This window comes from Lagopus muta, chromosome 5 (assembly GCF_023343835.1).
Source record: "Lagopus muta isolate bLagMut1 chromosome 5, bLagMut1 primary, whole genome shotgun sequence".
In the NCBI taxonomy this organism is placed as follows: domain Eukaryota; kingdom Metazoa; phylum Chordata; class Aves; order Galliformes; family Phasianidae; genus Lagopus; species Lagopus muta.
In genome coordinates this window covers 56,578,846-56,592,290 of record NC_064437.1, presented here as the reverse complement: position 1 = coordinate 56,592,290, position 13,445 = coordinate 56,578,846, and the positions used below count along the sequence as shown (strand labels likewise).

Below are 13,445 nucleotides of genomic sequence, written 5' to 3'. Positions count from 1 at the left end.
TGGCTAGAGTATTTGTGTGTATTCTACTCTAAGAAAAAGCATTTCAGCGTGATTTGAAAATACAGACGTGGCCAGTGAGGCTTCCAATCTTCTGAAAACACTGTTAGTAGGAATGGAGGGTAAACAATTGAATGTAGGTTGGAAAATGGTGCTCAAAGTATTTATTCATGGTCAACACATTTAGAAACAGATGGAAAGAAGCTTCTTCATCAGCAGCTAGTCTACACAGATACCCACACAGTAATGTAGAGGTGGTCCTACTAACATTATCTAGTTGCAGGATTCCTACAGGCTAGAGGCTGACCTCCTCTTTGACCTCCAGAGTTCGACCTCCTTGGCCTCCATGAGGAACAGGAGGAATGGAAAATGAATGTAAAGAAATGAGGGGCTATGTTCTGACTGCCCGGCTGTCTCACAGAAATACAAGTTGTGGGTGTAAAAGGTACATCTGAAACAGACTCAGTAAATGTAAGAGTAGGTGTAACTGTGAGAAAATGATGACTGCACCCCCATTAACCTGATTTGGGAGTAGAAATTACACAACTCTTGATTGTGGCTCCCAGGTGCAAAATTCCATGTGGCAGAAGGCCAACGTTACAGGAATATAGAGATACAGAATCCATGCAGATTACAAGTGGTCTGTACATCAGGTAACAAATCCCTTACACTTGTTGGATCAAACAACCCGCATGTGTCTGGGTTTTAATGATTACCCACCAAAATAAGACTGAGGTTTATCCATCACCTTTAGCTGATGTTAATGTCAGCTGTCACCAGTTTTGAAGTTCACACATCAGACATTCACGTTCATTTACAGGAAAATGAAAGTCTAGGAAAAAAATATTTTTTTTCCTTTAAATACAAGTTTTGATGAATGTTGTATAAAGGCAGGGGTAAACAGGATAAAGTGCTGCACTGAATTGCCAAAGGTAGCTTACACCAGATGAATCTGTCAGCTTATTGTGATAGGTAAGAAGGTTAGGCCAAATAATAGATCTTTTGGACATGGAAAAAAATGTGTGCAAGGCTAACAAGAAAAAGCTGAAATTTGTTCACTGGTTGCTGTTCTTCAAGGGCAAGACAGAGAGAAGAAGAGGTAAAGGTGACTCATTTACTCAACAACTAAGTGGAAGAAAAAAGCAAGACTGTTCAGTTTTGTGTTAAAATCCAAACACTGAATACATATTCTGGATGTGGCTCCAAAAGGGTTGTGCAAAAGATATGTGGCAAATCAACTGGAAAAGATTCATATTCATGAAAGCATGGGACAGCGATGCTGGCACCAGACAGTGGCATTTGTCACACGGGCAAGACAACAGAACGACAGCCTGTAGAGCAGACCCATAGCTTCACAAACAGCTAGAGTCCACAGTTCTTATGTTGCTGAATACACTCATTACATTGCACCACCCTAAAAGATTGATGTTTCTTGCAAAGTACATAATTAATATGGATCTAGAAATACAAAGAAAAAACTTGCTGAACTTCCATTTGAGTAGGCAAAAGTTGGATGGTTATTTATCAGGTGTATACTTCCTCCATTTAAGAAGATAAGGCTCTACAGAACATTATGTTTTCATTGCCATATTTGACAGATTTAATTTTAACAGCTTTTGCCGTCTTTGTGCTTTTATCTCAAATCAGTGTTACATATCTACTACAGTATTCCTGGGAAATGGATCATGGGAGAAAAAGATTTTTTTCCACACTCTCCTGATTTTATTTGGACTTTTTTTTTCTATGACTTTAACAAAATAACTTAGAAAGTGAGAACTGCCTCTTCTTCCCATAGGACTGGTTACATGGGGCTGGAGTTGCAACCTTTGCTTAAGCAAAGTTTCTTTGGGACACACCTGCTGAGTACTGAGCGGTGCTACCTCTGGTCAATTTCTCTGGATTTTCGTGAAAGAAGCAAAAAAAGATATGTGGACTGGGTGCCTGCTCTTTAGATTACACTGACAGGAACCATCATTAGCAAGGACAGCAGCTCTGCAGGCAGAGTCTCGGACAGTCAGAGGCCTGAAAAGAAAATTCTTCCAGAGAAACCACGTGTCTCATTAAAAAAACTATTTTCAGAAAGGCTAGTGCCTACTAGCCAGCTAGGGAAAAATGGCTATTACCTGAAGAAAAGCAGGGCTCCAGCATTTGCTATGGGCAGAGGGAAGGAACAGAGAAAGAAAGGACAGTCATATTCTTTCATGCCTTTTTTTTATGAGCATGTGAATTCCAATAAAAGTGTCTAATAAGAACTCTGAGCTGTCTCAAAGCATCCTAAATAAAAGTGTCTTCTGCAGTGCACACACCCTACACATGGGCACGGTCTCAAGGAGATGTGATGCAAGGCTGGCTCCTCCAGCGAGTCCTTAGCATTAGGCATGATGCTTGTGCTGTCATGACTGATACTATCAACTGTACGTCTGAAAAGTGATAAAGGCAGGAAATTTTATTTAAAGGCAAGTGCCCATGGTCTCTTCATGCTATTATCAAGGGCTGGTGGTATGCACCTATGGAAACCACACAAGTGATTACGTGCCTCTGCATATCCTTACAGAAATTATTCAGTGGTGGTGTTCTCTGTGGCTGAACTGCCATGCTGTTCTGCAGCACAGGGAGGTGATTTCAGCAGGTCACAGCAGGAGAGCCTGTGCATCACAGAGCACTGCGTGCTGAAACACGCTGCAGGAGTTTATGCTCATACAAAGCAAGAATGGCAAAGTTATTAAACAAGTGGCATGTTCTTCTCCTGAAACTCAGAAATAATAAAGGCTGCTGCTGGGCTCGCTCCCAACAACACAAACATCTGGGACCCTTAACAATGGCTAATTAAAGGTCTGAGTTGCTTGCTGAGCTGGTGACAAGGATCCAGTCTGTATGAGAAGATACAATTACCAGCTGGCCCCTTTTACTTATGATCCATAAGCAGGGACCTGGCAGTCAAAAATTAGGGTGTTAAAATTTGGAACTACTGAAAAGTTTTGTTTACTTAAATTTCACTTTGAATTCTGTCCATGGCACAAAAACTGATTTTTGCTAGCATGTCTATCTTATACCCAGTCCACCCCAAAATCTAGTTATTGGCTATTTTCACATGTGCTTTTACCTGAAGATTTTTGTAGTGGACAGTACTTCTGCAGTGATTTGTCTTTGCTGTCTCTTCATTCGTGTAGAAGAGCCCACAGAGCTTGCAGTAAAACCCAGTTCTAGGCACCACGAATTCCACGCCTATTGAGAAATTCAACATGTCAGTTAAAAACCTTCCCCTCCAAAACAAGCTCGTTAAATGGCATACATATGAAGACTGATCCTGGATTCATAGAATGGCTTAGGTTGAAAGCCATCTTAAATATCACCAAACTCCAACGCTGTGCCATGGGCAGGGCAGCCAGGTGCCCATGGCCCCATCCTGCCTGGCTTTGAACTCCTGAGCTGCAGTATAAAATCCTGTGCATTGCAAATACACCTTGTGCTTCTCTGGCAGATATCAAACACACGGACCTTCTCTCCCATAATATTGACCAGAAATCTCACTGTGTAACCTCAAGGACCAGAACAGCTATTGTAGTTACTAGCAGCAAATTCACACTGACATCATGCAAATTACTCTTAGAAGATGCACTCTCCCAAGCGTTTTACTTATGATCATTGTTTACACAGTAAAGCAATACTTTTTGTAATACTGAGAGTGTAATCAACACTTTTATGACAGGCACTTTTTAAAATTACTAAGTATTTTTCATACCATACGTCTTAAGAGTTCAACTCTCTAATTCCTAGAGAATTTCCTGGATGATCTTTCTGCCCTCAAGATCCCTTGACTTTGATCAGAGTTTCTATCACAGCCTCACCAGGTCCTTTATGAATGCAATGTGCCTATGGGGGGGGACACAAGGCTAAACCACTCTAGTTTACTCTTCTTTCTGATTACTGCAGAGATTCCTTGCATCAGGCTCAGGTTCGAGACAAAGAAGCCCAAGGGAACTGATTTCATCAGTGACATTAACATCTTTTGCTATTCATCTGGAAAGAAATCGGCAAAGGTCTACAATGAAAAGCTTGTTTCTTTCAACAGCTCCCTTTCTGTCTATGCGCTGCTCCCTCACTCTCCTCACGTCTGTTCTGAGAAATAAATCTAGCAAGTAGCCTTAAAGTGACATCTTGTTGTAAGCTCTAGGAATTGCAGTGGCCTGAATGTCCCGACGTACCCAGGGGAATGCTGAGTTCAGTGAAGACATCTTCTTGTTCCCAGCCTGCCGGAGAGTGCCTCCTCCTAGACTCTACTTCTGGGTATTCCAGAGATCTCATTTCCAGGTACCTAGAATTTGCTTAACAAATGAATAAATGTATTGAATGAAAACAGTTTATTAGTTTAAACAGACATCTGTAGAATTCTTAGAACACCTTCTGGGTGGAGCTATGAGTGAAGCTCTTCCATTCAGTGCTACTTCAACAGCTGACACAATTAACCCTATTTCTTCCAGATTATTTTTCTATTTTTCACATCATGCTTGCTATGTGTTTTTTAAATTGAATATTTTAAATTCTAAACAGATCTATAATATTACACGTGCCTCCAGCCCAAGCACAGTTGAATTGCAGCCCCGTAGCCACCTATGGCATTGTGTGATGAGGGCTGGAGCTGGGCTGCACGTGGGCAGCAGCACTGGCTGCGAGCAGCTCCCATTCTGCAAACTCTCCCACAGCAGGACCCCATGGCACTGCTGCCATCTCCTTCCTGGAGCTACTCTTCTCCCATCCCCAGCTCCCCAAGGGATGGATTCTGCTTTATGGCTTTTGGCTATTGGAAGGTTTAGGCTTCTGGCCAGGAAGGAGAGGTTTGATTCCTACTGATCAACGTAAGTGGACTCAGACAAGACCTTTTTTTTTTTCTTATTCCACAGAGCAACAGAATTACTGATAAACTGGTATAATTCCCACTCTTCAATTCTTACATCAAGGAACCAGTTCCCTTAACCTAATGGAATTTCCACTGCATTGCAAATTTCACCTAGATAAGGGCTACATTTTCTTACAAAACAAATAAATTTCTGCCCCAACCAAACCCTTCCTGCCTTTCAAGTCTGCAGTTCAAGGTTCTGCAATTTCTGACTATGAAAATGAATTCTCCCTCATAATTGTAAATGTGTGTATCACATGATTTAAAAGAAAATAATTTAAAAAACCCTGACTGATTGGCTTTCAACTTAACTTTTAAGACCATTCCAAGTTCCCAAATGTGCTGAAGACCTCCTGAAAAACTCAAGAGCTTCAGTTGGTTATTCTTAAAACACCCAGGGCCTTTCTGGCAACTTAAGTTTCACTTAGGTTGATTTCTGGGCTTTTGAGCTGGCAGCTGCATTTGCAGAGAGCCTAGAGCTTTGCACATCAGCTGCCACATCCATGGCAGACACATGGGACACATGCTCTCCTGGAGTTTCCAGGCTCCCTACTGGCAAGTTGAGATGCTGGAAACATCAAAAGCCTCTGTTACTGGAGCTCGATGCCTGTGAAGCAGGCAGCCAGGGGAGCCAAGCTTGCCATCTCCAGTTGCAGGGCATGGCACGGCAGATTATCTCCAAACACACAAAGCCTGGGAAGCCGTCTTCAGGCCAGAGGGCAAGTACTGAAAGGTGAACAAGTTTCAGTTCTATTCAGGAGGGAAAACTTAGCTCAAGATCACATATCCACACCAAATGTTCTGCAAGAAAATGGTATTCATAAAACTTCCAGCAACTTCTGCTCACAAACCCCTCTCCAATATATGGGCTCCAGTAGCAATCAAAGAAGAGCATTCCTGACCTATATGGTTTATTTCATTTTCCACTTCCACTCCTTATGCACTACGCATTTGCTCAAATTTCATTTGAAAGCCTGACAAGGAACCAACCTCAATTTCAGACATTCAAGATATCTTTTTTTTTTTTTTTCCCTGACAATAAAATATTAATAGACAGCTATGATTGCATTTATTGGCACTATCTCACAGCATGTCTTATCAGATATATGAAAGGCAGCACGCAGTAGATAAGAGGAGATGATAAGGCAAGTCCTGACAAAAGGCATGCATTTGTATGAACAGGGACTAAGAAGCAACAATCTGCAGATGATTTCCATGTTACTAATGCCACAGTACAGTGTGTAAGAATACCCACCTTGTCCAGGAGCCAGCCAGACATTACAGATACTTTTCTGTTGACCTTCAGTGACTGTCACTCATTTCATTGACAATTCAAAATAAATTTAGCAGAGCACTGAAAGCCTTCAGTTAAACTCATGTGAACCTTGACATGACAATTATAGCAGCTTATGCCTTTCAGAAAGCTTGCAAGCTGCTTATCATATTTCATTTACACTATTCAGCTAAGAGCCTCTAATGGTTTAGCTTGGCAAAAGGCACCGGAGTTCTTTTACTGAGCTGCTCCAAGGACAAGTCTTGATACTATTAGCAACATTTACTCTTGTTAGCAATAAATTTCAGCCTACTGTCAGAGAAAACATGCAAGGCTCCCTGCAGGCCGAGAAGAAAAAAAACAGTAGTTACCCTCTGGACACTCTTGGCTTTCACGTCTTGTCTCTTCACTAACATTTTTAACAAGCATTTCCATAACTTCTCTGCTTTCAGCTCCTTGTGATCCCATCTGTTTGTAATCATCTATAAATGCATCAGGGAGCTGGAGAGACTCCTCTTTTAGCTGAACAGAAGGTGTATGCTGATCTTCAGGTTCTAAATGAGTGTCAGAGCCTTTATCATTTTTTACTTCCTTCTGCTGGTGGTCAGACTCCTTAGCAGACTGGTCTTGCGACTCCTCTGGCTTCTGCTCACGGTCCAGATTTAGGCTTGATGCTTCAGTTACAGCATCATCATTATCATCTTCCTCGTCATCCTGACAGATGCTAGAAGCTACACTGCCCTTTGCTGATCTGAAGTTTGTTTCTAAAGGTTTATGGGTAAATTTCTCTTCACTCCTGTTTAGGTGGCTATGATCATTTTCCAGTTCTAATATGGCTGTCATACAGGAACACATATCTGTAGCAGCTTTACTTTTTTGATCAACTGGTACAATTTCTTCAAGCTCAGTTATATCAGGCTCCATAATTAGGTCATCTTCTCCCACTTCATCAACTGTCACTAATTCCTCCATGTTAGCAGGATACCAGGTCTCGCCTTCTATCTCACTTCCACTCTCCCAGTCTTGGTCCTGTCACAAAGATGTAAAAAAAATGAGAGATCAGTGGGCTTTGAACATCAGTAACCAGGAAAAATTTTGATCTGGCCCCTCTCGTGTTTTAGTTTCAATGGATGACATGTCTCGATGCTATGGTTTTAAACCTTATGCACACATGCAAGTAGTATTTTTATAATAATAATATGAACTTCACTTTTGGGAGCTTCTAAAGCTGCCTTGGAAATTGCAGTCTCTCCAGCCTCCCACTCCTTGCTTTTCTGTAAGCAGAACAATGCACAGCCTGTCACACACCTTATTACATGACTGACTCTGCTCCGTGATCCCCAAGGAAACTAACCTCTCCCTCTCCTCTACTTCTGTTCCAGAGTGATCAGAAATGGGAACCATAATGAGAATACACTGAACACCACCCTAGCCCCTGGCTTTGACTTTTCTGGATTGGATCCTTTAAATTCTTATGGTGACTGAGAAACTGCAGCTACCACCTGTAGCCATTTCTTTCCACCTGCAAGAGCCCTCTGCCAGAGACTGTGTTGGTAGAGACTGGCCTAGACCTTAAGAAAAATCAGTTTTACAGTTATACTCCAAGATTTATAATCTGATGTACTTCATATAGGAAATTAGAGACATGTAGGATGCTCAGATTCTAGTACTGGACTTGAGAAGTATCAGAATGTTAATGTACATGCTTCCTTTTCATACATAATTGGTGCAGTTTAGATTTCAGCTCTCAGAATCATTGTGAGCACATAATCTGTTAATAATCTGTATTCTCCTCCTGTTCAGCCATTTGCACACTTCCCTTCCTAGAATTCTAAAACAGCAAGAAAACTCTGGGAGTTGACACTGTTCTTGCCAGGAGATCAGTTTTCTACAGCAAGAGATATCAATAGCTTCCATATCTGATCATCAACCCATGACCCTACAGATATGAAGCTGGAGGAATTCCAAGGACATTGCTGTTCCCAACTGTGATGCTGCAGAAGGGCTGTTGTGAAAACACTATTTAATTAAAATCAGAAGCAATCAGAAGAGGCTACTATCTGTAGACCATGTGAAGCCAATGTTCTGAAAAGTTTTCATCATTAGTTCCCCCCCCCTTCTTCTCCACTAACTGACTGCATCTCCTATTTTTGGGCACGGTTCACAAAGTTACATGGTTCACTCAGGCATACATTACAGTTGTCAGTGCCAAGGGCTATGCATGCAGAGCAATGTACATTGGCAAAGAGCAACTAAAAAAAGAGTTCTGGAGACTTCGGGAAAAGGTCAAGATAAGGCAAGTTAAATTAGACATCTCCCTTCAGTTGCCCCTCTACACACTCTTCCAGAGATCAAACTTGGGTTTTCACTTATTTTATCATGGAAGCTGTACCAACTGTGTGCCACCAACCTTCTCTTTTCTTGCGTTTTCCAGAGTCTCTCCAGATTCTCCTCCTTGTTTATCAGCTGAAGATGAGCTCTTCTCTGGACCTTGCTCCTCTTTACCAAGCTAAAATAGATACAACATATACACATACAGCAATACACAGCGTCGTTCTATTATGTTTCTATTTTGGGTTTAGGGAAGCAAAGTCACTCACAAGGTCACATTCTTTATTTCTAACGATTATGCAAGTCAACTGGACTGTGGGAAAAGACCCCCCCCCCCCCCCCCAAAAAAAAAGTGGAAAACTGGATTTCATTGGAAAAGCAGCACAAATTATAATGATGAAAAAGAAATTGAAACAAAACTAAAGACTTGTAATTTATATCACAGAGATGATAGAAGAGAGGCTAGAAGACAGGTGGAGAAGAATCTGAATTCATTAAAATTTCCAGCCTCCATTCCCTTGTTGGATGGGGCCCTGGGCAGCCTGGTTTAGCATTAAACGTGGAGGTTGGTGGCCCTGCATGTGGCAGGGGGGTTGGAGATTCATGATCCTTGAGGTCCCTTCCAACCCTGGCCATTCTGTGATTCTGTGATTCCCCTGCTCTTTACCCACGTCCGTTATTCTTGGCTCAGATATGGTAAAGAGACCAGCAGTGTTGAAACTCTACAGAAGACATTAAATGCTTTGCTTATTGATGCAGGATCAGCTGAGAATGTAACTACTTACACTGCTGATACCTTGGAAGAACAAAGCCACAGTATTACCTGGCACTTATTAGAAGAGGAGTGGAGCATGAGTGTGATGAGTTCAAGAGCAGACAAACCTATTTCTGCCCTTTACAATATGTTATTAGCAGTAGCCCCTGGGGAGGTGTGCCTTTTACCAAGCCAGCTTAAAATGCCTTGAAAACATGCAGAGGGGTGTGCAACACTGATGATTCAGGAAGCTGCCTGACCTTTCTTTAAGTGAAAGAAATCTCCCAAGGAACCATCTGTCACAGTGAAATATGGGCAACAGGAGAAAGATGACAAAAGGTGGTTCCAGAAGCACATTTCTATGGCATGAGCTAGTGCTGCTGCCCATTACAGAGGCTAGCTGAGTTACAAACTCAGATATGTCCTCCAACCTTGCCCCCACACAAGAAGAACAAATGCAGAGGTCAATTAAAACCAGACAAAGACTGCTCAAGCAGCACAAAGGCCATTCGTTAGAGATGGACCCCTGGTCAGTGAGGCAGCTCTGCAGCCTCCTGCACTGCATCCCGGTGGGTGGTTGCAGGCCATGTAGCACTCAGGGGCTGGGGAAGGCAAGGCAGTCACAAGCCAATAATCATAATCCTGTAGGGAGGGAATATAATCATGGGCTGTACTGGGACAAATGCCGTATCCTGATTTGTTGTTCCTGTCCACTCTTTCCTAGCGGAGAATTAAGCCCACAAACACCACCACTTCACTGACTGGGAGAATTTCTACAGAGATCCCATAACTTCACAGATGAGCTGATTCAGTGGTTCTACCATGGGAAGACACACTCCTCCAGCACATCTGAAGTGAGCAATGTGAATTATCCCTGCTGAGATGACCTCACGTTTAATAGACACCAATTGCCCTACTGAGCTGACCAAAAGAAAATGTTCCTTATTGAAAGTTCATTCCCCATTTTAGCAATATAACAACCTATAGCAATAGCAGCATAATTATATATATTGTGCATCCCTCTAAAATTCCTGGACAACTTAATTCCTAGATAACTTGATTCTTATCAGCAGAAGAAGGTAACAATGAAAAGGGAGCAGCCATGGAGGATTTAGCACAGATTTGGAAGACAGAACAGCAGATCAACTGCCTCTGCATAGGCAACCCACATGCAAACAGTAGATGTACATTTGATTTTTGTTTCAGTTGTCTCTTCCCTCCCTCTCACTGTTTACCCAAAAGGTCTACGCATGGCAGTGAAAGATGATATTCAGGTACTTAACACTAGAATGAAGTAACAGATTTGCATAGGTCTGGGCAAAGACCTGGACGAGGTGACCTCCCAGGATCTACTCTAGGAATATATCGCCCAACCCCATCATGGCAAAACATTGCTTATTACCAGCACCATGCCCCAAAACAACTAACCTAAAATACTTCAGAAAAGATATTACATCAGCATTTACCTATTCCTTAAGTACAGTTTGGGATCTCTATTTACCTTATTCTCAGGAGGTTTGGTTTCCTTCACATCACTGCCTTCAGCAACAGCATCTTCTTGGTCTTTTTCAGCTTTCTTCACTTTATTCTTATCGCTTTGTTTCTGCCTGGAGCTCTCAGAGACCTTGCTATGCTTCTGTTCAGCCGTCTCCTCCCTTACAGCATCCTCACTGTAAGAATGCCTGTGTTCCCTGAACTTTGCCTCTTCCTTCCTCTTGGATCTCCCAGAAAACTCCTGCCTCTGAAATTTGTCGGATTTTGACTTAGAGGCTTTTCGGTAATAGTCATCTTCCCTGCTCTTGTAGCCAGACAAAGGGTGGAGGGAGCCAGGAGAACCACTCCTTACGTATTTTTCTCTGTGCCCTCTGCCTCCTTCAATCCGTTCATCCAAGTCAAATTTGTCTAGCTGTCGGGAATAATGTTTCCTCTCGTGCACCCATACGTCAGTCCTGTCTCTCTTCTCATCCCCATTCTCTCGCCATTCTCTGCTTTCTCTTTCTTCTTCCCGTCGAGAATATGGGGACTGATCCCACGACTCTCTTCCATTTCCCCAGTCAGTCCTGCCGGTCCCCATCGGGCTGCGGGGTGAACTGCAGGAGGTAAAGCTGGGAGTGTGGGATCGGGGAGACAAGGAACGGCTTATGGGGCTGCGAGAGCGGGGCCTCTCTGTGCCATACCTGCTGCAGAGGGAAAAGACAGCTGTAACTGGCTGTAACAGCGGGCTGCTGAGAGGTCCTGTGCACTGCAAACACTCTGGCACTACGCTGGTGCCTGCACCCCTGAGGGTTTGTCACAGACATGCACTGCACAGATTTGTCTGGAATACACTCATTTGTTCTTAAAAACGTCTCCTCAATGTTTAACATTGAAAGTGTATATGTTAATACCCTTACAGTAACCCTAGCATTAGCTAGGCTCTAGTTAGCTAGACAAAAGTGAAAATGATAAACAATTTAAAATAGATGTTTTAAGGCTCTGATTCTTCTCCCGCTTTGCTGGGAGGTCCAGAAAGTACTGATGAAGCCAGACAAATCAGAAATATACCAAACACATTTCCTCCTCTCCAGTGTTACCACAGCTCCAGCCTTTATGCTTTTCACTACGGAGGGTGGAAAGGGAAATGGCTTCATTTGTGTGTTCCTCACGTGTCAGGCATGTTTTCTGAGTCATCATCATCAGTAGTAATGAGGTCATTTGTCTTCTTAACAAGTACAGTTTTTCCATCTGAACTCATTACATAGGTTCTGCGCTTACTATTGTACCAACTTACATTTTTTACAGTGATTTGGAAAGCAATCCAACATCAGCGGGGCAATGAGATACACAAAGGAAGCACACAGACTATGCTCATTACACTTTACCTGTCTGCCTCACGCAGCAGGTCCCTCTCCCTCTGTGAGTGGATGTCCTGGATGATAGCAGCCACGTTCTTACCTGGTTTCTGTATCAGACAAGGACACTGTTAGCATGCTGCACTGCTCTCCAAGCCATTATACAAGATTTGCCCTTTAAGAAACAGCATGCATGCATCCTTTCATTACACTAATGAGAAATATTTGGTTTCAGTGTTCTGGTTATAGTCTTTTCTGCAACTGGTATCTCAATAGCATGATCAAAGCAGTAAAATGATACAAATGGAAAATTTGCTTGCAGCACTGTCTGCTCATAACTGGCTTCTGGAAACTTGGCTTCAAAAAGCAGCTTGTACTTCCTTGATACACACTCACTGCAGAGTATATAACTGGATATAAGATGACAGAAGTCAAACCCTTTTTCTAATACTTGAACTAAATAGATGCATCAGCCTTTTGTTTCTTACCCTAGGGAGGAGCTGCCTTAACTCCATACTACAATACGGCTCTAAAAGACTATGTTCAGACATAGGAGTTACAGAAAAGCTAAGTGCAAGAAAAATGAGTGCAAGAACTGTTGATTACTTGAGGTCCAAGATCACCTCCAAAAGATGCAGGACTCCAGGCTGGAGTGTGTGCAATCCATCAGCCAAATGGAGCATGCACAACTGAGCAACGTAACCATGCAGGAACTCAGAGCACTTCAGAGTGGTAGCTCATGCACGTTCCCCTCTCATATCCCTGTACTTTTGTTCAGTTGTTTGTTTTTAACAATGAGAAAGAGTTTTTGCTCGTGAAGAGAAAACCAATTCCATGATCTGAGAAACTGCCAATGGAACTGCTGAAAATCTTCCTGAAATCCCACTCTCCCGAGTAAGCCCAGCTCAGCCTTCATGTTAAGATGTGCAGTCTCAACCACCTTACTCTGCAGTGCCTCAGTACCACGGTAAGAATACCCTGATTCATGAAGTAGCAATTCCTTAAAGTCTCCTCTTATTTGTCTTCCCTTAATGCTCATAAAATGCCTCTTAACTTGGAACACTACGAAGTTATTTTATAGAATTATTGTGCTGTGTTGGGATAATATAAGGCTTCTCAGCTCTTCGCTGCTGGTTCCAGTCCAAGACTACATGCAGAAAGCCCATTCCTTTAGCATTGCATACAGCAGAACAGAAGCTGCCATAAATATGCTCTCAGGAGTACTGGTTTTTGGAGATCACTCAGATGTCCACATCACAAGTGTCAGATAAAGTCTACAGGAAGTCTGAAGAACAAATATTGATCTGTTCTGATTCCATGTGCATACATATGTATATACATACACACATACATACATATATA

The 13,445-nt window shown here is 42.4% G+C and overlaps 1 protein-coding gene across 5 annotated transcripts in view; it reads right to left on the bottom strand.

The window, feature by feature from the left end:
- The window catches only part of RBM20 (RNA binding motif protein 20), a 93,810-nt gene that overhangs the window by 4,559 nt on the left and 75,806 nt on the right, over nucleotides 1–13,445 (bottom strand). For 4 of the 5 annotated variants that reach the window (XM_048944212.1, XM_048944209.1, XM_048944211.1 and 1 more), the window contains exons 8-13: nucleotides 12,114–12,193; nucleotides 10,754–11,432; nucleotides 8,578–8,676; nucleotides 6,539–7,196; nucleotides 4,203–4,322; nucleotides 3,101–3,222 (exon numbers count right to left, since the gene is read on the bottom strand). In XM_048944212.1, the coding sequence (XP_048800169.1) occupies nucleotides 3,101–3,222; nucleotides 4,203–4,322; nucleotides 6,539–7,196; nucleotides 8,578–8,676; nucleotides 10,754–11,432; nucleotides 12,114–12,193 (1,758 nt within the window). The remainder of the gene's footprint in view (nucleotides 1–3,100; nucleotides 3,223–4,202; nucleotides 4,323–6,538; nucleotides 7,197–8,577; nucleotides 8,677–10,753; nucleotides 11,433–12,113; nucleotides 12,194–13,445) is intronic. The other variant, XM_048944210.1, reaches the window with a different exon arrangement.